General features: G+C 53.9%; 1 protein-coding gene across 12 annotated transcripts in view; it reads left to right on the forward strand.

Moving 5' to 3' along the window:
* Nucleotides 1-26,723, forward strand: part of Kif1a (kinesin family member 1A) — a 65,462-nt gene that overhangs the window by 26,880 nt on the left and 11,859 nt on the right. For 5 of the 12 annotated variants that reach the window (XM_038338756.1, XM_038338752.1, XM_038338754.1 and 2 more), the window contains 17 exons: nucleotides 1,504-1,684; nucleotides 1,755-1,827; nucleotides 2,005-2,098; nucleotides 2,964-3,112; nucleotides 3,459-3,637; nucleotides 5,288-5,425; nucleotides 11,115-11,233; nucleotides 13,749-13,834; nucleotides 14,680-14,818; nucleotides 14,918-15,086; nucleotides 15,225-15,315; nucleotides 15,666-15,784; nucleotides 16,484-16,539; nucleotides 17,309-17,417; nucleotides 17,871-17,937; nucleotides 18,036-18,120; nucleotides 20,233-20,338. In XM_038338756.1, the coding sequence (XP_038194684.1) occupies nucleotides 1,504-1,684; nucleotides 1,755-1,827; nucleotides 2,005-2,098; nucleotides 2,964-3,112; nucleotides 3,459-3,637; nucleotides 5,288-5,425; nucleotides 11,115-11,233; nucleotides 13,749-13,834; nucleotides 14,680-14,818; nucleotides 14,918-15,086; nucleotides 15,225-15,315; nucleotides 15,666-15,784; nucleotides 16,484-16,539; nucleotides 17,309-17,417; nucleotides 17,871-17,937; nucleotides 18,036-18,120; nucleotides 20,233-20,338 (1,960 nt within the window). Of the gene's footprint in view, nucleotides 1-1,503; nucleotides 1,685-1,754; nucleotides 1,828-2,004; nucleotides 2,099-2,963; nucleotides 3,113-3,458; nucleotides 3,638-5,287; nucleotides 5,426-6,096; nucleotides 6,385-11,114; nucleotides 11,234-13,748; nucleotides 13,835-14,679; nucleotides 14,819-14,917; nucleotides 15,087-15,224; nucleotides 15,316-15,665; nucleotides 15,785-16,483; nucleotides 16,540-17,308; nucleotides 17,418-17,870; nucleotides 17,938-18,035; nucleotides 18,208-20,214; nucleotides 20,339-22,544; nucleotides 22,572-26,723 lie in introns of all 12 variants that reach the window. The other 7 variants (XM_038338746.1, XM_038338745.1, XM_038338755.1 and 4 more) reach the window with 5 other exon arrangements.

Raw genomic sequence — 26,723 nt, forward strand, 5'->3', positions numbered from 1 at the left:
TCCGTCTATCTCCAGGAGTCTCCACACACTTAAAGTTCTATCATTGCTTAGGAGCCCAAGTGTAAAGTGTCCTCTTAGGCTCAGGCCAAACTGTGGTGAGCCCATGTAACACCAAAATGGAAATGACACACTTCTGGTACATGATGAGAGAGGGTGTACATTCCCATACTGAAGGGAAGGAAAAGAAAATTAGCCAGGAGGAACGGGGCTAAAGCAAGACACAAACTCAGCAGGGCAAACGTCAAGTCCCATAGCTCCGAGTTTAGAAGCTAAGGCATGTGGTGTATGATGCAAACTTCAAAGGCCTCGGTAGCCTCATCCCTCTGACCTCTCCCGCTGTAGCCTACAAGGCTCATCTCCTGGAAGGCTCTGCTGTGGCTCATGGCTTTCCTCAGAAGATGTTCTGTGTTCTGGGCATCTCTAGCATGCGGGGGTCTTCACAGAAACACAGCATTTACCCTCACGGCTCTATATGCTCTCTTTTCAAGGTCTGCCTGTGAGGTTTATAATTTCTATAATATATATTTAATATATATTATAAATATATGAAAAGTATATAAAACTGACCTCTCCAAACTTACATTGATATCTGTTTGGAAGCCTCTGTAACTATGTAACTCTAATGGTTCACATATCTGCAAAATCATCATCACTTGGATACTGCCAGCTTGAGTGGTATCTGGGCCTGCTTGGGTCACGGCTGCAGTGGCCACTGAGTGCCTGGATGTTTGGACACAGGGAAGTACTTCCTGGGTCACAGCTGCAGTGGCCACTGAGTGCCTGGTTGATTGGACACAGGGAAGTACTTCCTGAGACAGCCTGTGCACACACCTCCCTTGGCTCTAGCATGTCATTGTGCTTCTTTTCTACTAAAACTTTCAAGTTTTAAAATCTTTTCTGCTCAGGTTGTTGCTCTCCAATCTTACTGTAAACAGGGCTAGAAGCAGCCATTAAAGCCCATGCCGTAGCTGCCTGGAGGCTATGCTGCCTTGAAATCCCTTCCACCAAGTTAATTAGTCCGACACTTTGAAATCCAGCCTCTCACATGGTCTTAGCACATGGACACAACACATAGCCATGTTCTTTGCCAGGATATAGTGTGAATAACCTCTAGCCCAAGTTCTTGTGGAATCCTGTTCTCATCTGAAACCTCATGAGCGGTCTTACATCTGATCTCCAATCAGTGTTCGAATCCTTTGAACTTCGCCTTATAGCATCCTGGGACTTCTATAGCCTGTGTCTCTAAACATTACCAATCCCTCCTACAAAACTTAAACCACATAGTCAAGGGAATAGATTTGGGAGACGACAAAGGGTCCCATTCCAAGGAGAAAGGTGATTTGGAGCCAGGGTTTGGGGGGCTGGATGCTCTTCCTGAGGTGGGTGATGCTAGGATACCCAGGCAGATGAAGTACCTGCACCCCTGTCTCCCTTCTTCTCCCATCCTTGAGGGCAACTGGAACCCACAGGTACCCCAAGGCTGCTTTTGCCTCCATCTCCCAGGAAACCGCATCATCATGGGCAAGAGCCACGTGTTCCGTTTTAACCACCCTGAGCAGGCCCGCCAAGAGCGTGAGCGAACCCCCTGTGCAGAGACGCCTGCCGAGCCAGTGGACTGGGCCTTTGCCCAACGGGAACTGCTGGAGAAGCAGGGCATTGACATGAAGCAGGAGATGGAGCAGAGGTAAGGCCTGGGCACAGATGCCCGCCTGCCAAGTCTCATGGCTTTGTGTTCACCTGATGCTCTCTTGTAGGCTCCAGGAGCTGGAGGACCAGTACCGGCGAGAACGGGAGGAGGCCACATACCTGCTGGAGCAGCAGAGGCTGGTGAGGATGTGCACCCCGCTTTCCAGACCCCTATATGCCCTAGCCCACTGGGAAGGCAGCTCTCTGCTCCCTCTGGCCATGCTCTTTGCTGGCCTGGTCCCTCCTTTGCACTCCAGTGGGCTAGGGTGAGACCGTCTCAGTCGATGGCAGAGCCACAGGCCCTCCCTATCTCTTCAGGACTATGAGAGTAAGCTGGAGGCCCTACAGAAGCAGATGGATTCCAGGTACTACCCAGAGGTGAATGAGGAGGAGGAAGAACCAGAGGATGAAGGTAAGGACTCAAGATGGGCTTGTCTCCTAGCAACAGGGCCTGAAAGAGCAGGTCCCAGATGTCTCTCTGGAGGTCTGAACTTTTGCCCTGGGAGGTAAACCTCCTTCATTCTGGGCACTATTATACTGGCAGGATTTGGGAGGTTGTACTGAAGCAAGTGACCACACATCTCACGCACACAGACACGTTTGTTAATGGGAGTGGGCCAGAACCATGGGTACTGACGAGGGCTCTCCATGTTCACTGTGTGGTATGTGGAGACCACCTGGTTCACTCTGCACCTCAGGTAAGGATTCCCCTTTTCAGGAGGGCTTCATAAATAGAGGGCATGTAAGCCTCTACTCCGCCCTTCCTCTTCCTCTCCCAAGAGTGTCCTTCCCCACTGCCAGCCCCGCAAGGCTGGTGTGGCTATCACTGGTGATATGGCCTCTCTGAGCTGCTTTGACTTCCAACCTATTAGGGAAGCTTATTTGAGAAGCCCACTTAATCTTTGGGTGACCTGGGGCATTTCCACACTACTTGTTCGACTGGTCCTTCTGTTGGGGTCTCCTTTCTCCACACCAAGAGGGCTTAGTATGAAATCAGGAATGCGAGCCTGGGGACCCCAACCCAGTATGGCAGGGACTGATCAGAGGAGCCTTTATCTGAGAAGAGAGGGCTGGAAGTTAGCCTGCCCTTCAACATCTATCTCTGACTACATTAACTATATAAGGGCTACTCTTTATTTAACAGACCAGCTACAGTGTGGACCGGGTCCACTCAGCTGGTCCTGTGACATTCCCAAGCCATTTTGATCTTTCGGGACTCAGGTTGTGGTAGGCTATATTATCGCTTTCTTTGATGACGCCCATGGCTTCTCCCATAGTCCAGTGGACCGAGCGGGAGTGTGAGCTGGCATTGTGGGCCTTCCGGAAATGGAAGTGGTACCAGTTCACTTCTCTACGGGACCTGTTGTGGGGCAATGCCATCTTCCTGAAGGAGGCCAACGCCATCAGCGTGGAGCTAAAGAAGAAGGTGAGAATCCATCAGAGGAGTTGGGTTCCTCATGAGTGATGGGCTAGTTGCTTATAGTCACAGCTCAGTACCAGCACGCAGTCAGCCCTAGAGCTGAGTGGGGCTCTTGCCTGAACTAGGTGTCCAGTGTGGGTGGTTGAAGGAAGCCCTGGAACTGGGCTTGGGAATCAACAAGCAATGGTGGGGACCGGGGTCAGAGTGTTGACCATTTTTTCCGTGACTGGTTGAATAGTTGATGAACTATGGAATATAGAGCTGCAGTCTCGGTGGCGTGGGGAGAAGCCCCCTGGAAACCTGGCTCCCTCTCAGCAAGGAGTGGATGAATGAGCATCTTCTCCCCTTACAGGTCCAGTTCCAGTTTGTCCTCCTCACAGACACCCTCTACTCCCCACTGCCGCCAGACCTACTGCCTCCAGAAGCTGCCAAAGACCGAGAGACACGGCCCTTCCCCCGAACCATTGTGGCAGTGGAGGTCCAGGATCAGAAGAATGGGGCCACCCACTACTGGACGCTAGAGAAACTCAGGTGCCGCTGATGGGCAGTGAGGTGGATGGTGGACGGGTGTCTTCCCCGGGGGCAGAAGCAGACTGGGGTGTGCTTCGCAACAATGCCAGTGTATAACTCCGGTTGTAACTTTTGAGGAGCACTCAGGCAGTAGAGGGGACTGGAGGGTGGCTCAGTGTCTCCATTCAGGTCTGTGCCAAGGTCCTTAGAGATGGGGTGGGAGGGGGCTGGCTTCTCCACTCTGCATGCCTGAGGGAAATCATCCCCTCAGCCCCTGGAAGACTGAGGATCTGGGCAGGTGGAAGGGCATCAGTAGTGCCCCGCCGTTACTGAAGTTTCCCACTGCTTGAGTGTTTTATGAGTACTTCTGCCTCCTTAGGCTCCTCCCCAAACTCATGCCAAGTCTTCATGTCTGAAGATGACCGGGTAATGACGTAGGCATCTGCCACGAGAAGGGTAGAATGTACTCACAGCCCTGGAAAGAGGAGGCACAAGACAGGCCCATAACTAGGCACCAGGGCAGGCTAGGAGTAAGAAAGCCAGAGTGTTCCTGGGACTGCTGAGGAAAATGTGGAGCAGCTGGTCTCTGTGGACCAGCTCCCTGAATTAGGCCAGCCTTGAGCAAAGGACCTTCCTAGTTTCTCGCTGTCCTTGGTGATTGAAGGCAGAGAGAACACTGGTCAAGTGCATGAGACCTTAGGAAGAGGGGAGGTGGGTGTGGACTTGGGGTCTGTGGGTTTGTATGTAGAAGGCAGGCTCACGAATGAGTTGTTAGTTACCTCTCGGGATTAGAGCAGAGGTTCTCAACCTGTGAGTCGGGACACCTTGGGGACAAATGACCCTTTCACAGGGGTCGCCTAAGACTACTAGAAAACACAGATTACACATTACAGTTTGTAACAGTTGCAAAATTACAGTTATGAAGTAGCAACAAGAATAATTTTATGGGTGGGAGTCACCACAACAGGAGGAACTGTGTTGAGGGGCCACAGTATTAGGAAGGTTGAGAACCACTGAGCTAGGTAGAGAGGGCTCTTCCTGGTCAGTCAGGCCTCCTGAAGATAGCAAATATGAACAGCAAACATTATTAGTAGGCACACCCTTTTCGTGTTCAATTTGTGTGTGCCTCCCTGCTGTGTCCTGGGAAGTCAGGCTGAATATACCACCACCCGTAGTGGACACTTATCTTCCTAGAAGGCAAACTCTGAGCCCTCTAGAGAGCACAATCTCATTTTCTTCCTCCTACATTTTGTCCTGCCTGGGGGTGGGGTGAGATTTAAAAAGGCTTTGTGGTCTCCATTCCCTTTCCTGCCTCACAAGAGCTCTCAGGGCTGTGTTACCAATCCCGCCTTTGAGTTGCTGTAGGGTGTCTCCCCACATCTCTGTCAGCTCTCCAGCTGTGCCCTGCCTTGTCAAGTCTATTCAGCTCACCTTTGCCATCACCGGGGAGGACTTGGGAGGCAATTGGGGTGACCTGCCATTCTCATGGGTTTCCTGTGGATGCTGAATTCTAAGGACCACATGGGTTTCTAGCTGGCAGACCTCTGAGCCTGTGACCCTGACAGGATGGTGGTGATGAAACCAGGTTGAGTCTGATGCCTTAGGAGGAATGGGGTGCCAGGCTACTCCTGGGCACTGGTCTGAGCCTACGTGGTCTTTGAACCCCAACAGACAACGCCTGGACCTGATGCGGGAGATGTATGACAGAGCCGCAGAGGTGCCCTCCAGCGTTGTTGAGGACTGTGACAACGTGGTGACTGGCGGGGACCCTTTCTATGATCGCTTCCCCTGGTTCCGGCTGGTGGGCAGGTGGGCACCTCCTCCCTGTCCAGAAAGAGAGAGAGAGAGAGAGAGAGAGAGAGAGAGAGAGAGAGAGAGCGCACAGTGGGGTCAGAGCCCAGGCCCTGAGTCAAGAAAGAGCCATGTTCCCTCTCATTCCTCATCATGCACCTGTAGGCCCAGCTTTTTTTAGGAGACCTGGAGTGGCATCTTGTCACTACTGCCATCACCTACTGTGATACATATCCATGAGTGTGTGTGTTGCCCCAGCACCCAGGTGCCTAGAGCAGGCATTCTAAGTGACTAGTGTTTTTGAGGGGTGGGAACACAGAGGCTCCTTCCTTGTTTTCCAGTCTGGTGTCTGTATCTAGTCTCCGACCCCCATGTCATCCAAGGAGGTCCTCAAAGAGCTTTGGCTATGGCCAGCCTGGACCCTTGTTCTCGCTCATACCTGTTGGTGGTGCTTTCCAGAGCCTTCTACTTGATAATGGATTCTGTTGTCGTTGTTAGTTTGGGGTGTTTTGTTTTGTTTCCTCTTCCCAGACTGGGCACCTTTTTTGTTCGTTGTCTTTTAAAGCAGCGTTTCTTGGTGGTTGGTGCTTGGTTGGAAACAGAAGTCCTCCTTGTCCCGCCCCACCCCGCCCCACCTTCCCCAGAGTAGCTGGTGTTAACCTCTTTCTGTCTTGTCGCACTAACCTCAGTTCAGTCATCTCTGGCTGCAACAGCTACCCTCTTCTCAACACATGCATGAGCGAGCGCATGGCTGCTCTCACCCCCTCCCCCACCTTCTCGAGCCCCGACTCCGACACCACCGAGCCTGCCGAGGAGCAGAGCGTGGGGGAGGAGGAGGAGGAGGAGGAGGAGGAGGAGGAGGAGGAGGAGGAGGAGGAGGAGGAGGACCTGGAGGACGACGTCTTTCCGGAGCACACGCTGTGCGAAGGCCGGGACCCGTTTTACGACCGGCCCCCCCTGTTCAGTTTAGTAGGAAGGTTGGTGAGGTTGAGGCACGCATGCTGGGGAGGAACCAGCTCTTTTGCATAGGAGCTCTGCTGAGGCAATCAATGGGGTATCAGGGCAGACACCAGACCCTCTGGGTCAGGCAGGCTAGGGCTAGCCTCTGAGGGAACTGAGAAAGCCCGGCTCCCCTGTGTCTTCACAGCGGGGATATATGCGCATTTAGGAGAGGGATACTCTGGCTCAGCGGGGAAGAGTCTGGGGCCAGTGGCAAAGAGGCTGGGGCTTGGAGTACAGAGCTACAGCCAAGAGCTCCCCGTGCCCACTCTGGATAGTTCCTATAGTGGCCGTAGGAAGTGACCAAGATTCCATGACTCCTTGGGCAGGGTTCAAGGGGCATTTGAGATAGGAAGAAAGATATGCCGAGGAAGGATGCTCCAAACCCTTGTCTTGGGACTCAGCTTTATTCAATTGAGGTGCCTTCTTGCTTATTCCACTGCTGTCCAAAAAGAAGGTACCCTATGTATTCAATGCTACTCTGTTCTGAGAAAAAGAGCCAGGCTGTGAGCCTCCCAGGGCAGGAGAGGAAGGGCCTCCACCTGTCTGCCTTAATTTTGTGGAGCCTAGCAGGTGAGAACAGTTCCAAGCCCCTGACCGGCCAGGCCAACGTGATGAGAAGGGCATGTGCCCTTTGCAGAGAACCCCCAGCTGCTTACTTTCTGGAATAGGTGAGGGAGGCTGAGGTTGGGGGAGTGAGCTACAGGGAGGCCAGCCTAGTTGCTGGCTTCAGCGGTAAGGCGCATAACTTCAGACATGCTAGGGTTTGTTGCCTACCTGCTTGGAAGGGCTGCAGTCTTAGGAGTGTCCTCTTGTGGAGTTTAAGACTGATCTTCTGACAGTGGGAGTTTCAGAACTCTTGATCTTGGGGCACAAGTATTGAAAGTTCAAGGCTGAGCATGGTCCCTTACAGACGATGGACTTTCCATGCCGTTCCTTCCTTCCTTGAATGGAGGTGATGGTGTGAGAGCCCCTCTCCCTTTTGGGACGTAGCAGGTCCCATATCACTGGCCAGGAACTTCTCTGATGTGTTCTCCTAACTGTCATTGGCTGATGTTAGCCATGATGAGCGAGCCAGCTGCACACAGATGGGTAACCTCTCCCTCTGAGGTACCCTGGGTCTGGACTTCCACCCCGCTGAGCCTGAGCAAGAGATACAGATTGCAGTCCAGCTCTGCACAGGCTCTCTCCACCTTCAGTGAGCCTTGGGCTATAGTATCAGACCTCCCATGCCTGCTGGGCCCTGGGTGTGGTTCCGGGTGTCAGGTAGACAAGGGGTCAGGAGACACAGAGGACAATGGTATTGAGGAGACATGGGGTACAGGCTCTGCAGTCTCGTGAAAAGAGCTGGGTCCTTCCAATGTTGTTTCCCCCTCTTGTGGATTTGAGATTTCACAAAATGACCAAACTTAGCAAAAGTCATCCATGAGAGGCCCGGGCCCCTGTATTGTGGGGTGCTCTGTGCAAGGCTTCATTTGGCAATATCCTGACCTTTTTGGTTTGGCAAGAATTGGCTTCTCTGCACAGCAGCTATGCAGGCCCAACCCTGAGGAGGGCTCCACCTTGGTTTTCCTTTTACCCTCTGGTAGCTGCTGGCTCTCTCTCCAAAGCTTAAGCAAAATTGCGGTGCCCACTCTCGTCCCCTCTGGAAAGGCTTCCCGGGGTCCCAGCATGCGTTTCTGCACCTCACCAATCTGTGGTTAGCGCTGCCTCCTCCCTCCTGCCTCGCCACACGAGCCGCTCTGCCCGTCCTGCCCTCCTCTCTTCTTTTGGGTGTTTAAGTCTGCTTCAAGGTACTCTGGATCTGGGCAGTCATCTCATGGCTATAACCAGGGAGCCCCTTCTCACATCCCAGGTCTCTGATGGTCAGGTGTCAGGTGGCCTGGGGATGTGGTTGAGCTGACTGGTGAAATGGGCCCAGAGGCTCCCATTTTCTACCTCACACACATCCAGAAGATGGGGGCAGGGAGGCAGGCACTGGAGAGAGGAGGATAAGAGTTAAAGGTATAGGGGCCAGGATCTGGGGAGGGTACTAGAGGGGTAAATGTTGACGCAGCAAGAAGCTGTACCTGTTAGCTCCATGAAGCCCTGAGTCTCTTAGCTCCATGGTGGGCCTCCTTGTCTGACACCCCTGTTGTTGCCAGTGTGGCTGTGACAGTATTCTTCTGACTGAGAGCAGCTGGGTGTTTGACTGATGTCGCACACTAAGGTTTGCAAGGGCTGTGTTCTGACCCTGTAGCGGCTTACACTGTCTTCTAGTTGTTTCTGGTGCCCAGAGAACAGGTAAGATGAAGGCTAGAGTCTATTGTCCCCCTGAGCAGTGTCCGCCTGGGTGCCCTCATCTCCCAGGTGTGCTGGCTGAATGAGTTCTACTCAGAGTGGGGGCACAGAAGTCTTCCAGATTCAGCTTGTGGCCCCTTCAAAACCAGTGCTGCCCCTCAAAGGCAGTCCAGGCTCAGAGATCTATCTCTTCTACCCGAATGACCCCACCACAGTGCCAATTGGGCTGGGTTGGTCATGTAGATCGTGTAGAGAAAAGGGGGGCATTGCATCATTTTTGTCCTCACCAACATCTGACCCCACATCTGCAGCTGGACCCACAGTTCCCATGTGATCTGTGTGGATCATGATGTCAGGGAGGATCCGGGGCTTTGGCCACAAATGGGTCTCTTTCAGTACATGACCCCAGCCTCCAGTGAGCGATTAGGGTTAGGATTAGATGTGGGCCATATTGTCCCTCCAGCTTGAGTGGGGACCATGGCAGCCTGGGTTTTCTCTCTCAGATGGGAGGAAGTTCTAAAAGATGGAGATGCAAGATTGGTTCGTGTTTAGTTGCGCTGCCAAGCAATGAGTGACAGGACTGAGAGCTGCCTAGAGGGTGGCTTGCAGGTCCCATCCTAGCTCTGGCCCTTGCTGCCACCCCTGGCTACTGCCCAATATTTTTATGCATCAGTTTCTTCTCTTGTGAAATGAGCCTGTGTGTCATATTGCACCAGCTCTAATGGGCCATGCTAGACTCTAGACTCTACCTCCATCAAAGAGGAGAACACAGCTAGCTAAATTTTGGAGCATCACTGTTAGGACAGTGTTGATAAGCTACCTTCCAGGTGTTGGGGAGCAGCAGCTCCCCCAGGATGTGCATTTCTTCTTTGGGTCCTACAGTCTCTGTGGTCACCCCATTTTACAATAGGCCTCATAGGGAGCCTGGATAGCTCTCTGCTGACGTCTTACCGAATGACCTAGGCACAGCCTTGCCCTGCCTCAGTCTCCCTCTCTGGGTACTGCTCCAGAACCCCTAGTTCTGGATGGTGGGGGAGGGTCAAGTGGTGAGCTTCCCTATGGGTGCTCACAGAGCTAGGGGGTATCCCCATAGCGCCAGTAGGGCTCATCTGTCTAGCCCAGAACCTGGGCTTGATTCCAAACAAGCTCTGTGCATCCTCCAGAGAGGTAACTAAGGTTATCAGGGCCTTGGGATGGCAGAGGTAGGTTTCCGTCTGGCTCAGGGTCCCTGAACAGCCAGCACAGGGCCTTCACCTGACCCCCAGTGTGGCTATTCCCTCAAAGTCCTCTGTGGGCTCTCTACATCCTCTCCACAGTAATGCCCTGACTGGTGCCTTGAACAACAGGGTTTGGGCTAGTACTCTTCCTGAGAGGCCACTGTGCTAGGATAGTGAGTCCCAGGGAGATAGCCCAGGGGGACCATTAAGGCCCTTTGAAGATAGCTGCCTCCCACCCTCCAAGGCCTAACTTGGAAGACTTTGTTAGAACAACTTGCTGAAGCTCTGTCGTATATTAAAAGCACAGAAAACCAGAAAGTCTACAGAGAGGTTCTTAAAGTCAGAAGATGGAATGGATAGGAGAACAAGAATGGGCTGTTGTCATGAGAGCAGACAGATGACTGGGACTCATGGGCCCGTGTGGCCAGGTGGAGGCTGCATGTGGGCCAGTAAGATGGGGTTGGCCGTCTTGGACTGCATAGGGCTTAGAGGATTCTGTAAGGAGCTTGGGCATCCCTGAAGGTGTGGGGACTTCTATGTGACAGGTGCCCTCTAGGGACAGTGGGAGAGGCAGGGTGATGGAGAGGCCAACCGAGGGAGCTCCAGCAAGACTCTTGATATAGGTGGTGTTGTCTAGAAGGGAGGATCAGGGCAGTGTCCAGGCTTCTGAGTGATGGGCACACACTTGGAGTTGTGCCTGCCCCGAGAAGGGTGACACCTAGGGACGGGTTGTGTCTGACCTCCAGGTAAGCGGAGAGGGCGCAGGTGTCTGTTAAAGGAGCTCCATGGAGGAGTTGCTTGATGGCGCCCGTGGCAAGTAGGCATCCGTACTCGAAGCACTGAGGGTTTGTGAACATGTCCCTGTTCAGCCCAGGTCCTCCAGCCCTTGAAGCAGGCTGAAACCCCCTCTTCAGCTGTTCTCTTCTCAGACAGCCATGTTGAGGCTGAGCTGGGCTGTGCCCTCCACTCACTGAGTTCCTTCCTCTCTGTACCTCCCCCTCCTGTCTCCTCTGAGCACTGAAAACCCTCCTCCCTCCCCCTCCCCCTTGCCTGTGCCCAGCCCACCTCGCCTTCAGTCCCTCTGCCCTGGCTGTCTCGCCGCTTCGCTCCGCCTTGCAGCTTCATGTTGTGTGTGAGCCAGCCTTGATGTCACTGTTGTAGCTCAGAGCACCTCCTGAGGGTCGCCTGTGACAATGGCTCTGCTCCTGCAGGGCCTTCGTATACCTGAGCAACCTGCTGTACCCCGTGCCCCTGGTGCACCGCGTGGCCATCGTCAGCGAAAAGGGAGAGGTGAAAGGCTTCCTCCGTGTGGCGGTGCAGGCCATCTCAGGTGTGTGTGGCTCTGAGGCCCTTGGCGGGAGTGGGGGGCTTTGTCTTTGCAAGCCAAGGTGGGAGGGAGGAAAAATATTGTGCAGGAGCCAATATGAAACTGACTTTACCCAGGACCCCCCAGCCTCCCTGTGGCCAACCAGGCAGATGGGGCTTGAAGGAAAAGTGTGCCAAGTCCTTGGTTCTAGCCTCCTAGGCTCTCCTGGACTAGACAGGGACATCTCGGCTGTGCAGACTCGGCCCAGGATGCCTGAACCTGCTCTGGCTTGGAGTCCCCACCTATCACACAGTTCAGATGGGCCCAGAGATTTCCTTGCTACCTCCCAGCGGCATGGGCTGCCTACCTGCCAGCCCAGCCCACTCGCCACTTTCTCCATAGTCAAGGGAACCTGTAGACTGCTGGCCCCTCCCAGAGTGGCTCTCAACAGCTGCCTCAGTTTCTCTTCTATGTTCCTCCCTTAGGCACAGGCCTAAGCTGGAGGCTGTAGACCTCCTCATTGGTGGGCCTGAAAGCAGAGGCTCCTCCATTGTAAAAGGCATATAGTTTCTCATGCCCCATCCCTCTGGAATAGCCAGGAGGTCCCAGGATTAGCCAGCTGCAGAAGCCCCTGGGCCTCCACTTGCTCATCTATAGTCCTATAATGCAATCCCTGCATGGGGAGAATGTTTGTAGGCCTACCAAGAACAGTGTGAGGTCATGGTTCAGAAGGTAGCTGCAGGTCAGTGGTGACATCTACTATAATGGCACTTCAAAGACTCCTTTCTCTGCCCTAGACCGTGGTCTCTCTTCCTGGGGTACTCACTGTCTATATACCATGGCTGCCCAGGCACCTGGGGACAGGGAGACAGAGGAACCGAGTGGGGCTGAGCGGGATGCTGCGGGTTGGCCATGGTTAGTCTGGCGCTGGCTCAGTGTGGGTTCCCCCACCCCCCTGCGGAGGATCTGGGAAGGCCAGCATCCCAGGGTGTTACACACTCCCAGGTTCTCATATTGCTCTAGATTGTCATACTCCCCAGGTTCTCCTGCCTCTAAGATATCGTGTCCCAGCTATCTCCCTCACTCTCATACTCTCAGATTCATGATACTCCAAGTTCTCACACCCCAAATACCACCAATATACGTGTACCCCCAGGTTCTTCTGTCCCCCAGGTTCTCATACCTCTGATCTTCCAGTGCCTCTTCCTCCTCTACTCTAAAATGTCTAATCATTTCTTCCCTGGTATTCTGGCCACATTAGGTGACGTTAGCTCTACTAATTAAGCTAATAGTGATTGCCACTCTTGTCAGCCTGTGATTTCCAAATGTCCTGCCCTCCCCCCCCCCCCGTTTCAACCTATCACCAGTCATGACGCACTAATAATTGGTTAGATGAGCAAGTCACTGTTTCCCCCAGCGCTGGTCCAGAGCCCCCGTCTAGCAAGGAAAGCCAGGAGTGGGAATTATGACCTGGTAAAAGAGCACAGACTTCAGTACCACCCTGGCCTCACTGCTGGAAAGTGAATGTTACCGAGATGTCCTTGTTTAGGGGTGCCTCCTTCCTGGGGAGTTCCTCCTCCATCTTGCCAGGCCCCGCATCTCCTATCTGATCTAGCAGCTCCCAGCCATACTGGGTAGATGTCTCCATCTTGTCCAAATATTCCTCGAGGCCAAGGGATTCGCCTAGGGCCCTTGCAGAGGAAATGGCTAACCTGCTCTGTTCTCAGTGAGAAGAGCCCTCTGGGTGTGTGTGGGGGGGTCATCATTAGGATCGCCGGCGAATGATCCCATCTCCAAATTTAAGCTGAGGTTTACCTCCTATGGCCACCACTCTAAACCCAGTGGGACTCGGTGGGTCCCCCATGTATCAGAGGAGGGCTGAGAGTTAGGAAGGCATGTGAGGCTCAGAGCCCAGGCCTGTAAGCAGCCACCACCCTGCTGTCCCCCAAGTCATATTCAGGAAAAGAGGCTACGATGAAGTCCCTAGATCTTCTATGAAGACAAGTGGATTTTATCACGTTTGGGGTCATAACTAATATCTCCCCATCTGTGGCAATGAAAGAAAGGAATTTAGGAAACACACAATCTTGTCACCCCTGCCCGGCCCTGTGGCCGTGAGCCCTATTGGGGCTGGTCCTGGCTATCAGACACTGTTAGCACACTGGGTAGTGGCAGAGGAGTAGCCACACTGCTGGAGGTGACATAGTAGGGCCCATGAGCTCTGAAGAGGGTGGTGGAGAGGTGGCAGGAGCCTGTTGTTCTCCCTGAGCACCTAGGACAGGCAGGTTGGACAGGGTGGGGCTTTGTGGCTCATGGTATGACAAGGACATACCTCTGGGTCCCCAAAGCAGCACAGGCTGGTGGTTAGTGTGTCCTGGTGACTCCTGAGCTGCAGGTGGTGATGTTGGCTGCTCAGGGCAGCTAAGAATCTGGTCACCTGGTTCCTATACCCTCTTCACGGTCCTGGGGCCATTTGGCCTGGCTCTGTCCACTATGGAAACAAGTTGGCCAACCAACCCCCTGCTTATTCCTCTTGCAGCTGATGAAGAGGCTCCAGATTATGGCTCAGGGGTCCGCCAGTCAGGGACTGCTAAAATCTCCTTTGACGACCAGCATTTTGAAAAGGTACTATGAAGACTTGCCTTGTATACTCCTTGCACATAACCCTAGGCTCTTAGGGATCCCTGCCAGGGACCCATGGGCTTGGAGTCTTTTCTCTCTCCCTGAGCGCTGTGCCTGTCCCATCCCTTGCTGTCTAAAACACACAATGTCCCTCCCCCAGTTTGTCAGGACCCACTTGGTCCAATCATCTTCCCGGGTATCCCACAGCAAGGCATAGAGCTGGTGAGTAGAGGCAGCTTTTTAGAATAGGCACCCCCATTCTCTCTTCTCTTGGGTTAGCTGTTCTCGGGGTTCCCATAGCATACTATATTTTCTACCATCCTTCTTCCTGCTTTCCCTCAAACCTGTGAGAATGAGAGCAACCCCATTGAGGTTGCCCTCTGACCCCCACAGAAAGGACTATCTGAGGAGATGGTAGAGGGGTTAAATCCACGTGGTGCCCCTCTCCAGCCGCGCTTATTTAGCTACCTGGCTTAAGATCTCAGCCTGAGGATGTTCAGGATGGAAGAACTGCCTGTGACCTGCCTGAGGAAGGCCCTTGGATGGAACTAAAGGCCAGGAATGGTTCCCGGCTTCTCTTTCCTATGTCTCGGGCACTGAGGCAGGTGATGTGTTCCTCTCGGGCAGTTCACACCTCAGCTCATCTAAACCAGAGAGTCAAGGTGGGCTGCTCATGGCAGTGGGAGGAGAGGCCCAGACAGGCGGGTGCTTCGTCTGGGCGTCAGTGGCAAGGCTGGCTCAGGACCCTAGAGACCCAGGCCCCGGTGCACAGATCTCTCTTCTGTGACAGGGTGGCTTTAGCTTAGCCATCTGGCTCCTGGGCTTTCTCTGACACTGCGTCCTCACAGTTCCAGTCTGAGTCCGGCCCTGTGGTGGGGATGTCCCGCTCAGGGACCTCCCAGGAGGAGCTGCGCATTGTAGAAGGCCAGGGCCAGGGTGCTGACTCGGGGCCTTCAGCTGACGAGGTCAACAACAACACCTGCTCAGGTAGGTGCAGCCTCGCTGTGTGCTGCACAGATGTGTGGGACCCGGGCTTGAAGAGCATGGCACCTAGAGGCCCTGTCACTCTGCCCTGTCGCCCAGCAGCTGTGACTCCCGAAGGCCTCCTAGACAGCCCTGAGAAGACTGCCCTGGAGGGACCCCTGGACACAGCCCTGGACCACCTCCGTCTAGGCAGCACCTTCACCTTCCGGGTGACAGTCTTGCAGGCTTCCAGTATCTCTGCTGAATACGCTGACATCTTCTGCCAGTTCAAGTGAGCCTGTTGTCTGTACCCTGGGCTGCTGGGAAGTAGGATGCTCTCCTGTGGGCCATGCAGCCTCATGTGATGCCCAGTGAGGCCACAGGTCCTTGCTGCAAGTCCTTGCTTCAAGTTCTTCTTCTTGATCCGCAGCTTTATCCACCGCCATGATGAGGCCTTCTCCACTGAGCCCCTGAAGAACACTGGCAGGGGACCCCCTCTTGGATTCTACCATGTCCAAAATGTAGGTCCTGGCCCTTATCCTCGAATGCCCTTCTACAAGTCTAAGCTTGGTTTTCCCTTCCCATCTGTTCTTTCTCCTCTGAATGGGCTGTCCTGGGGGCTGTCTGGCACCAGGTTGTAGAACCTTCGGTGCCATGCTGGGATACTGACATACATCTAGGTAGCAAGGGAATCTGTGCTGTTTAAAATTGGAGCCTGGGGTCAGAATAGAGGTCCTGGGCAGACACGGGCACCACAACCAGGGATGTCATGGCTAGAATCGGTGCAGGAGGCCTTGGCCAAGAGTACTGTGTTTTCATAGACACAGAACATTTTCAGATATGATCCATACTTTCCCTCCTGTCCTTCTAGATTGCGGTTGAGGTGACCAAGTCCTTCATCGAGTACATCAAGAGCCAGCCCATTGTGTTTGAGGTCTTCGGCCACTACCAGCAGCACCCATTCCCACCTCTTTGCAAGGATGTACTCAGGTCATCTGCCTAGGCCACCCAAGTGTCCCATGTACCTCTGATGTCCTCTCCCTAGCTGCCCGGCATGGTCAGAGCATGGGCCATGCCTGCCGCTGCTTTTTGGAACTGGGTTCTTTAAGGACCACTGTCCTCAGTACCTTGACCATCAGCTAAGCATGGGAGTCTTCCAGGGAATAGGCTGGGCTTTGCTGCCCGCTGGCCACTTCTAGGAAGGGAACAGCTGTCTGATTCTCCCAGTCTTTGGGGAAAGGGGACAGAGGGAAGTCTCAAGAGGCGGAGGTGTAAGGTTAAGGGACCTATAAGCCATCTCACCTTGAGTCCAGGAGATGGGACAGGAATGACAACCACCCTGAGGTCTGGAAATATGTTGACAAGCCTTTGTTCCTCTCCAATGCTATCTCTCGTCAGCTGAGCAGACCTCACAGCTGAGGGATGCCCATGGTATGGGAATGGAAGAGGGAAGCAGCAGAGATTATTTGGGGCGCTGAGTCCCTGGGGCCTCGTGGAGCCTCTGGGATGGTATCTAAGGCCCTAAGGGTTCCTCCTCTCATATCTAAGCATGTACAGAGACCTGGGGTTCTTCCTGTGTCTGGTGGGACAGGGAACTAAGGGACACATGAATGGGCTTCTGATCAGGCTGCCCTGTTCCAGGACTCAGACACCAGCCTAGGTCTGCTCACTCTGACTTTTCCTCCACAGCCCCCTGAGGCCCTCACGTCGCCACTTCCCCCGGGTCATGCCACTATCCAAGCCAGGTGGGTGAGGTTCTCCTAAGTCCAAGGGCCCGGGCAGTGAGGGCCCCCACTATGGGTGAAAGTGTGGTTGGACCCACTGTGAGTGTAATAGTCTTTCAGGCTGCAGCTGACACAGCAGATGTCTTTCTAGCCTGAGGAGTAGATAGTTTTCGGCTTTGTGCTCAACAGCCTGTCCGCAAGGGAGACATTTAGACCCAGTGACAAGTGGCATAATGAGCACTCAGCAGGGACTCAGTGGAGGAAGGGCCCAGAGCAGGGGCTGTGGATAGACATGGTTGGGCCCAGGAATACAGGGATGCGGTGGGGTGGGTAAAAGCGGTAAGGGAGTAGACATATTGGAGAGCCAGCAGGGCTGAGTTTAGGGCATCCTGGGCAAGTTGTGGGTGCTTGGTAAGACATACTTGGATTGATACATTTTGCTGTGTCCAAGTGTAGATCAGGTAACAGTCCAGGCAGAGGAGACCTGTACACTGAGAGGATCTCTGAGCAAATGTCTCTGCTGCCCTAGTGGTGCGTGGAGTCTCTAACCACCACCCTCATACCCACGTGTGTAAGGCCACATGCTCCTACTTGGGTGTAGAGAGCGTAAGTATCCACACATCTGAGACTAGTACCAGGTTTCTCATGCCTGACTGTGCAGAGCTGGGGGTGACCTGGCCATGGGTAGACCAGTTGGGTACCTCTGTTTGGGCAAGTTGTTGCCCGTGCAGCCTTTGCTGCTCTCCCCGTGAGTGCCCCGTCACACAACATTGCTTTCTTGTCTTCCTAGTGCCCGCCACTAAGCTCAGCACGATGACACGGCCTACCCCAGGTCCCTGCCACTGCAAATATGACCTGCTGGTCTACTTCGAGATCTGCGAACTGGAAGCCAATGGCGAGTGAGTGGATATCCGGAGTGTCCATGTTGGGTGCCAGCTTGGAGCCTAAGAGTATGTAATTAAAGAGGAGAAGGGCACCGGGAATGGTGTTCTGAAAGCAGCTGAGAATCCACAGTGGCTAACATGGGAAAAGAAGGCCAGGGAACTCTGAGCTGGTGTCTGTGGAGGACTGGGACCAGGTTCTCCTTGAGTGTCCCAGTCTTGAGGCACGGAGCACAGAAGCCCTGACACAGCTGTACTCAGGTTATTGGGTATAGTTTTCTGACTTGTAAGGTACACGGGAAAATATGCGAAAATATGAGAGCCGTTATAGAGAGCCATCCCAGAAGGACCTTCTCTCCTGAAGGGGTTTTCAGGATCCCGTTTTCAGCTCTACCGACTCTAGAACCAGGTCTCGTGCTGTGGGTGGGATGGAGGAGGGGCTTTGTATCTCACCCCCACCATCTTTTCCAGTTACATCCCTGCTGTGGTAGACCACCGTGGCGGTATGCCCTGCATGGGGACCTTCCTTCTCCACCAGGTGGGAAGCCTTCCCTGCCTTCCCCAGAGCTTGCCCTGCCCTGAAATTCCTTGTATCCATAGTGCCACCTGACTGTTCCCTCTCCTGGCACGTGACAGGGCATCCAGAGACGGATAACCGTGACGCTGCTGCATGAGACAGGAAGCCACATCCGCTGGAAGGAAGTGCGAGAGCTGGTTGTGGGTGAGTGGGGCAGGCAGGGGTTACCTCAGGAGCGGACAAAACCCTGGGATCTAACCACAGTTCTGTCTTGTGTGGGGGTCTGGCTAGGTCATGAAGTCTTTCTGTGGTTCAGGCCATCGCCCAAAAGGGAGAGCCCTGGATCTGTTATAATCTGAAGTTTCTACCAAATCTGTGTTGCCCTTCCAGGGTTGTTGAAACCACAGTTAAACTTAAAACAACAGGAAACTACCAAGTGTCACAGTTCTGCAAGTCAGGGTGCCAGCAACTAGCATGCTGTCTGGGACTATCTGGGACACTTCAGGGTCCTTTTCTGCTTTGTCTGGTCTTGGGATGTGGCTATGATCCTGAGTGTTAGCTTATGGAAGACTACTCTAGTCCTCGGCCTTATAGGGCAGGCTCCATGCATTTTGATGGTAGGACTGCCACACTCACCCTGTGACGACTTCAGCTTGGCTAATGCCACTACTGTGCTATGGGGTCGGGCTCTAGCGCACCTTGCTAGGGAGGGCAAGAACACTGTCTTTCTCTGTGACCTCATCTTTTGAATTCCCCTTTACCAAGCTGTCTCCTAGATTTTCACTGGGGACATGGGTAGATACCTATCCCAGTATGTGGCTTCTGTACCCTGGGGCCAAGGTATATCTATCTAGAAGCAACTCCCAGTCCTGGGTAGGCAGGATCTCAGGACCAGTGTCCTTAGACTGGCCTGTCATCCTGGGTCCCCACAAACAGGGCTGTGGAGAGTTGGTCTGGCTCCTAGGATGGACACTTGGGCTTTACAAGTGTTGTGTCAGGGATCAGGAAAAAGCCTGAAACCCGCGATCAAAGTATCCTATGGGGAGAGTCCAAGCTGAATCCATTCCAAGGCCAAGGTCAGGCCTAGCACCTGGCTTCTGAACTCAGCTGTCGCTGGAGTGGAGGCAGTTCTGCCTATGCTGTCATCCGGTGGTGTCCCATGCCACCATGTCCTCCTGCTCAGATGGACAACCCAGACTGCCTTAAATCTCACCTCTCTTCTTCTAAAAACGCAGACACCAAAAACTGCCGATTTGGGGTGGCAGTGGGGACTTAAAGGAAGTGAGGGAGATACTACCGTGAACATTTGGTCCCATTCAGGTTATTGCTAATCCCCAAGCCTAGCATCCCTAGCATGGGCCTTTTAGGCCCTGTGAAGTGGACACTGTGAAGAAGGGCCATCAAGATGGAGGAAAGATAAGAGACCTTGGTGGCCATAAACTCCATATAGTTGGCCCTTTGAGGGATATAGATGACTCTAACCCAGTCCCCACCTCCCTCTTGTATCCTGCCCAAGTCTCTCCTCAGGCAGAGAGCTCTGTAGAGGTCAATTCCCTAGCATTGAGTGTTTGCTTTGGGCAGGTTCTCCTTGCCCTAAACTCCTGCTTGCCATGGGTATCCCAAGTACTGGAGAGTCTAGCATCAAGAAAGGACCCTAGATTGTCTCCTACCAGAATCCTTATGCTGCAGAGCTGCAGGGAGCTGGGCAGGATGGCCCAGAATGTGCAGTGGAGGAGAGGGAAGCTGGTCACTCTCTTGCCAAGGCAGAGAACCTGTGAGCCAGACGTGGGCTCCTTTAAATGAGAAGATATTTGCTTTCAGGCTGAGGAGTTAGGAGACGAAGTGTCTCTCTCGCAGACAGACAGATGGACACCAAAAGCAGGCATCTTCTAGGCCTGGAAGGGTGGCTAGGGCATGAAGAGCGTATGCATAGACGATGTGGCTTCTCCCTTTGTTATTATTTTTAAGCATAAAATGGGGTACGCTCACCCCTCACCTGGTTTAGATCTCCTTGTCTCACAAGTAGAAAGGCCTGAGCTTGCTAAGCTAGGCAGCTGAGATCCACCAGAAAGTGTAGAGTTGAAAAACAGAACGCAGCCCTCTGCTGGAAGGAGACAGAGGAAGGAGGCACTGGCCATGTTACAGGAACCATCAGTTCCCCATCAGCCTCTCTGTCCACCCTAGTGCCCCTTACATGTCTAGCAGTCACATAGGAAGGGAATCCACTCGCTAACCTGGCTTCTGTCTAGCGGTCTCAGCATACCTGGGCCACTAACCTTGACGGGCAATGACACCCAGCCACTGCCCTTCCCGCAGGTCGCATCCGAAACACTCCAGAAACTGACGAATCTCTGATCGACCCCAACATCCTGTCCCTCAACATCCTTTCATCAGGATATGTCCACCCAGCCCAGGATGACCGGTGAGTCACAAGGAGGGTGGGAGGATCACAACTCCCACTGACCGGCTCCCACACAGGTCAATCACACCAGCCTATCGTGGCCTCTACTGACCAAGCCACTCATGCCAGGCCAGCACCAGGCCCACATTCCCTCTTTCTGACACCTAAAGGGACAGAGCAGTGAGTGGTGGCCCGTGGCCTCCGAGTCTCTCTGCTCCTTCAATTACATGTCCCCCATCTCTGGTTTACACCTTCACATCATCCTGTCTCCTGAGGAGTGTCAGCGTGGGCTTGTCTTGTCCCTGGGAGTTTGTGGGCAGATGGTTGGTTGCATGGGGTGGGAGACCAACATGCAGGCCATGTTTCTGAGGACCACACTAGTAGGAACAGGTCTGAAGCCTCTGGCAGGGAGGATGAGTGGGGATCAAGAAGGCAGTCCAGAGTTGGCAGCTGAGTAGCTCGAACAGAGGTGTGGCTGCGGGTTACCACTTAACACATGCTTCTCACCACTTTCTAAGCCCCAGAGAGTCCCAGCTCCTATCTTCATTTGAACAGTAGAGGGGAAAGGGCCCCCTGAGATGTTCTTGGCAGCCCTGAAGGGTTTGCCAAGGTGTTTGGGTGTGACAGAGTTGCAGAAAGGCTGCCAAGGGTCAGAGTCATCCTGCAAGAGTCATCATGCCAGGGCGGATGCCCAGCTGGACAAAATTGCCTGGGACACAGTCTCCCAAGGATTTGTGGGGTGTTTGGCAGGGGCTGAGCCCCAACACGGGTCTTCCTCAGTGACTCAGCCTGGCCCAGGGTCAAGGAGTCAAGAGCTGACCCAGGAGCCGTAGCTGAGGCTATTTGTAGCAAAACATTTTTTAAGGGTGCGACACCCTTGGAGAAGCGCGGGAGGGTCACATCCCTGTGAGGGGTTGCGTGGACCCAGAGTCCTGGGAGTGGCCTCTGTTCTTCCGACTTCTGCATCCCGAGCTCCTCTTCTGCACAGACATATTGGGAGGGGCCAGAAGAGGTGCTCCCCCAAAGCACCAGGGGCAGCTTCAGCTGAGCGGCAGTGGGTACAGCCAACAGGAGAGGATGGAGACTGGGGTGTGCCCATGTGGCTCTGGTCCTCACCCCGCACTTCCAGAGGTGTTCTCTTAGGAAGGTGGCACTATGAGGGCTGGGCTGGAGTTCACGTTGAGATATAGGAGGGGAGCCAGACTACTATGTGAGGGGGACCTAGAACTTCCTCTGGTCTTTCATCTCCTCCTGTTCTGCAAGTGCACCCTGCTGAGGCAGTGAGGCCTACGACGCCTAATATGGGTGCTGCCCCCGAGTGTAGGCCACTGTACCTGGGCATGGGAGTTCAGAGCCACAGAGGCAAGGGTGAGGGCTGAGAGGGCCGGTCTGCCACTGAGTGCTAAGAGGTGCTTTGGGGTCTGGGAGTGGCTTTAACCCCCTTGACCTCTGATCACCCACTGCAGGACATTCTGTGGGCCAAGGGGAGGTAGGACCAGGAGGTCAGTGGGTAGGTGGGAGCCTTCCGGACCTCCCTTCTGGTTGTCTCTGTGTGCTGAAGACCTTATTGCTGGTGTCTTCTTGTCATGCATCCCCCACCAGCCCAGCTGTCCTTGACCCTGGCTAGGTAGGGGGCAACTATGAGGCCAAGACTCATTGTTCCTCAGCTGACAGGACGTTGGTTAAACAGGCTCAGGCCTGGTCCTGGACTGACTAGCTTCTGTCCTGTTCCCTGTCGAACCCCACACCTAGGCTGGAGGCCCTGGGTGCCAGGAGGAGGGAAGACAGGTGTGGCCCCTCGCTTGGCTCTTGCCCTCGCTGTCCCCGCTGGTGCAACCCTAGCCCTCCCTACCCCAGAAGAGTCTCAGGCACGCTCCTTAGCCCATGGCCTCCTCCCCAGGGCCCACTGGGGCCAGCTTCCTGTTCCCTGGACATGGCTGACATCCTAGGAGCCTTTGAGAGCCAGGCTGCTCAGAGACCAGCCAATCCATAGAGGCTGAGGCTTGGGCCTGGCTAGCTCTGCCCAGGGCCTCAGGTTACCATGCGCTTTGCCACACCTGGGCCTCTTCCTACTCCACGGTCCCTGCTTTGCAGCCCCCCCACCCCCGGCCATGAACGGGTTTGCCAGCCACAGGCGGCTGCCCCCGCTGCCGCTTGCTGCTGTACCCTGCTGTCCCACTGCCCACCCGCAGCCCTTCACTAACGTGTGGTTGTTTGTGTTTTGCAGGCAGTTTCTTGATTCGGACATACCTAGGTACCATTTCTGTCCCTTGGTTTGATTTCAGCCTTTTTCCCTCCCTCCTCCTTCCCTGGTCACCTACACAACCCTAAGATTTTAATTTTTTTTTTTTTTTAGCTTTTTCAACTCATAACTTGCTCACCTTTCCTTCCTGTCTCTCCCTCCTTTTAATTTCATTTCCTCGGAATAGCGTTCTGGTTTTATTTTAATTTTCCTCCCCAGCCCCACCTTCCTGGCTGAGTATCCCCCGCCTCCTTTAGCCTTCATTCCTGATTTTGGCTGGCTTTTGTAGTTTTCTGCCTCTGTAGACACTGGCCGGCCTCCTGCTCCTCCCACTCCAGCCTTGCCTTCTATGCCAACCTCTAGCCCGGCCACAGTGGGTGCAGGTATCTCCCGCATGCAGGCTGGACAACCCGGCTGCTGGGCTGCACCAGCTCACAAGGGCCAGCCAGTTCCTGCAAGGGGCCATAGCAGGCAGAGCCAGGAGCATGGGGAAGGGGCAGACAGGACCCACTGCCAGGAGACTCCGAGCTCCCATGTGCTCCACAGCTGCCCAGGAACCCTTTTTAGGTCAAGTCAGGAAGAGGGACCTCGTTCTAGCCTCACTACCCTGGCCATGGCCTTGGCCTCAGCCTCGGCCTCGGTTTTTGGAAGTGGCAGGTGCTAACTCCACAAGAAGACTTGCAGGCCTTTGAATGTGGCTTGTGACCATTTCAGACTCACTTACTAGTGCTGAGTAGGGGGATTGCTGTGGCTTCCTTTTACCTGGTTCGAGGAAGTCCCTGAACACACTGGTCTATGCGGGGACTGTAATCACCGGGAAAGGACAACCTCCAAGTCCTGCGTCCAGATTGGGTCCAGGGAGAACTTCGGGCTGTTCTGAATGGGAAGGCTAAGGGTCACCTTCTGGGCACTTGCAGGACGGTGGCCAGAGCTTCCTGGTGGTTGTCTGTCTCGTGGGTCAGCTTTCTTAAAGTCATGACTGCTGCTTAAACCTTTAAGCCTCACTACCTACATAGAGTTCTAGGATGGAGTGGGCTGTGTCCTTGTCGGGTCATGGCTGTAATGATCAGTGCCAATAGCATTCATTGGCCGTCTTGCCTGGGTACCTGGGAGTGGGGGCCCCAGAAGGAGGCTCTATGGGGCTGTGGAGCTGTGGTTCTCTGAAGCATATTCCCAGGGCCATGGATGTGGGTCAATAACTGTGGGCCAAGACTGAGTGGACGGACACTCCCGGGAGACCTGGGGCTAAATGAGGCAGAAACCTCATCAAGAGACAACTGAAGTGGTGACCACTCTCAAGCAGGGGACAGAGCCCTTTCACACCTGAACATTTCTCCCTACCAAGATCAGTTGGGTGGGTTCACTGGAGGAGGTGGCATGTGGGTTCTAAAGGCAAGTGATCTATGCCGAGATCGAATAGAATTGGGCTTCCATCTGCTGGCAGCCTCTGTGTGTTTGAGAGGTCTTCTTGACTGGACCATATAGCTCTAGCTACAAACATTTAGTGCCTCCTGGGGGCCTTCTGAATGAGCAAAGAGACACCGGCTCTGTGCAGAGGAAGCTGGTTTCTTTCCCTTTGGTACTTCTTTCTCAACCCAAGAACCTCACCAGCTCTGATTATGCTCCTGGGTTTGACCTTCTTGGATATGACCCTTCCATTCTAAAAATAAATGTGTTAGTAACAGGCCTGGGGCTTGGCCTATTGAGAGAGAAGGAAGGAAGAAAAGAAGGAAGGAAGGGTAGGAAGGGAAGGGAAGGGCAGGAAGGAAGGAAGGAAGGAAGGAAGGAAGGAAGGAAGGAAGGAAGGAAGGGCAGGGCGGAGGGAGGGAGGGAGGGAGGCAAGAAAGGAAGGAAGGAAGGAAGGAAGGAAGGAAGGAAGGAAGGGCAGGAGGGAGGGAAGGAAGGAAGGAAGGAAGGAAGGAAGGAAGGAAGGAAGGAAGGAAGGAAGTCCTTAGATTGGAACTTAAGCTTCCTCCCAAATCCAGTTCTACAGGACAGGAATCCATCATGGTGGCCAGTAATACCATCACGATCATGAAGGGGAGAAGTCTTCTCCCATGTGATCCTGGGACCACACAGCTGGTCCAGAGGCAGCCTGATTGAGTCATTTGCTAACTAAAGAGGGACATATAAGTGCCAGAACTTTCTGGATGTTAGTTCTGCCCTGCGGATGGGGAGTAATGAGAGCTGCGGGCTGTCGTGGATTAGCTGATTCACACAAAGTTCTCAGTTCAGGCCCAACATGAGTCTCCCGTCATTGCCATCGACAGTGGCATTTGGTGCAAGAATGCAGAGCCCCTAAACAAATTTGTGGTTTGTATCCTAACCGCTGAGGAACCACACCAAGACACAGTGGGGGGGCACACAGGGACTCCAGAGAGTTGTAGAATGTTAGCCTGAGTGTTTATCACTTAATCCATATCTTGAAAAACGCTCTATCTGACCTCTGCCCATCCTGTTCTCCTTCATACCTCACCTGCCCTGAGTTACAGGGTTCACCTAGATGGGTATAAGGGGCAAGAGGTCCTTCTGAAGCGTCCCCAGGAAGTAGAGACGCAACTGGATCTTGGCTCTCTTCATCTGCCCAGCTTCAGAACTCATTTTTCCCAATGCTCCGAGAGTTCTCTAGCCTCCTGGAGAGGGCCAGCTGCGGGGTCTCACAGACACTTGTTTTCCTATCTGTCTCCCCATAGCGATCACTCAGACATCCCTCCAGTCCTGTGAGCTGTCTTTAGATTGACATTAGGAACTGTGGGTCCAGAGACCCAAAGCCTATTGGATATTCATTCACGCCATCCCCACTGCAGTTGGTGACTGAGCAGGCTCTGTCCTTGCCTTGAGGCCCCGGGGTTGGGGTGAGGGAGTAGCAAAGAATTTTGCATCAGGATTCAGCTCTTGAACCTCCTTGATGAGGGGTAGGCCTGATGGAGAGACAGCACCAGGAAGAAGAGATTCAACTAGGCTGGGAGTGGAAATGGGTGCCATGAATACAAAAGGGGAGGGTCAGGCAACTGACCAGGATTTCCTGAAAGGTAGGTCTGGCCAGGGTCCTCCTCCAAGGATAGTGACTCTCAAGACTGGGCCTGCCCATGTGGGCCGGCGAGTCATGGAATGAAGGTTGTCTATCAGGTCCAGAAGTCATGACCAGCTCAGGTTGCCTCTGCTGGGCTCTGGCCCCAGCCCTTGCCTGATAGATCTTGAATAGAGTCACACTCTCTCTCTTCTGGGTTCCCGTATGTTCCTATGGCCCCTGTATCAGGAAGAGGGTCTCTGCAGCTGCATGCCTTCTATCCGGCCTGCTTGCCATCCCAGCTCCTCAGCCCACATCCTCGGCAGGCTTCAGGCTCAGCAGCACTTCCTCCTGTAGGCACCCTCCTCACCTGTTCATCCCGGGTCTTCCCTTTAACGATCTTGATCTGGAGAATACATCTTCGGATTAGGCTGCAGGCTCTATCATCGCACTTCCCCCTAAGGATGGGACCCTTGAAGGAGCCACGGGTGACATTGAAGAGTGAGGAAGATAGTCCAGGATGATCAGGACCCAGTCGGAGAGGTGGAGAGCCACCCTTAACCTGTAGGGTGGGTTTGGAGTGCAGAAGGTGGCTGGTCCAGCCTTCCTAGGACGTTTTTGGTTGGCAGCAAAACTCAGCCTGGTTGTGCTGCTGCTGTTTCAGTTCCGGGAGAGGGTCCAGCCGCATGTGGCCACTGTCTGTCCTGGGCCATCAGATCTGGAGCTACGGGTAGAATTTGTGCTTGGCTGTGTGTTGCGCCATGTCCAGAGCTTTCATACAGGATCTCCAAGGTCAGCTCTGGAACAGTTCCCCTATTCAGTTTGTCATCAATCATGCCATCAAGCCCCCAAGGGGGAAGGAACTGCCCTGGCTGTAGACTGGGAACTTGTGACAGCAGTGAGCCTGTGAAGGGGCTTCCTTGAAGGACCTGCCCCCCCCCCCCGCCGCCCCCCGGAAACATACTTCTCAGGGCATTTGGGGTTTTGGGCTGCAGTCGTAGGCCTGGAGTTTTATGTTCAGATCCTCAGGAAATCCCCTTGCACTGATGCCCTCCTTGTTTGCCCTCTGTGAATGGGATACCTTCAAGGTCTCAGAATCATAGAGTCACGGCGTAGTTCAAGCACACTTCGATAGCCGTCAGCAGCAGGCAGAG

The sequence above is a fragment of the Arvicola amphibius genome, chromosome 8 (assembly GCF_903992535.2).
Source record: "Arvicola amphibius chromosome 8, mArvAmp1.2, whole genome shotgun sequence".
Classification (NCBI taxonomy): domain Eukaryota; kingdom Metazoa; phylum Chordata; class Mammalia; order Rodentia; family Cricetidae; genus Arvicola; species Arvicola amphibius.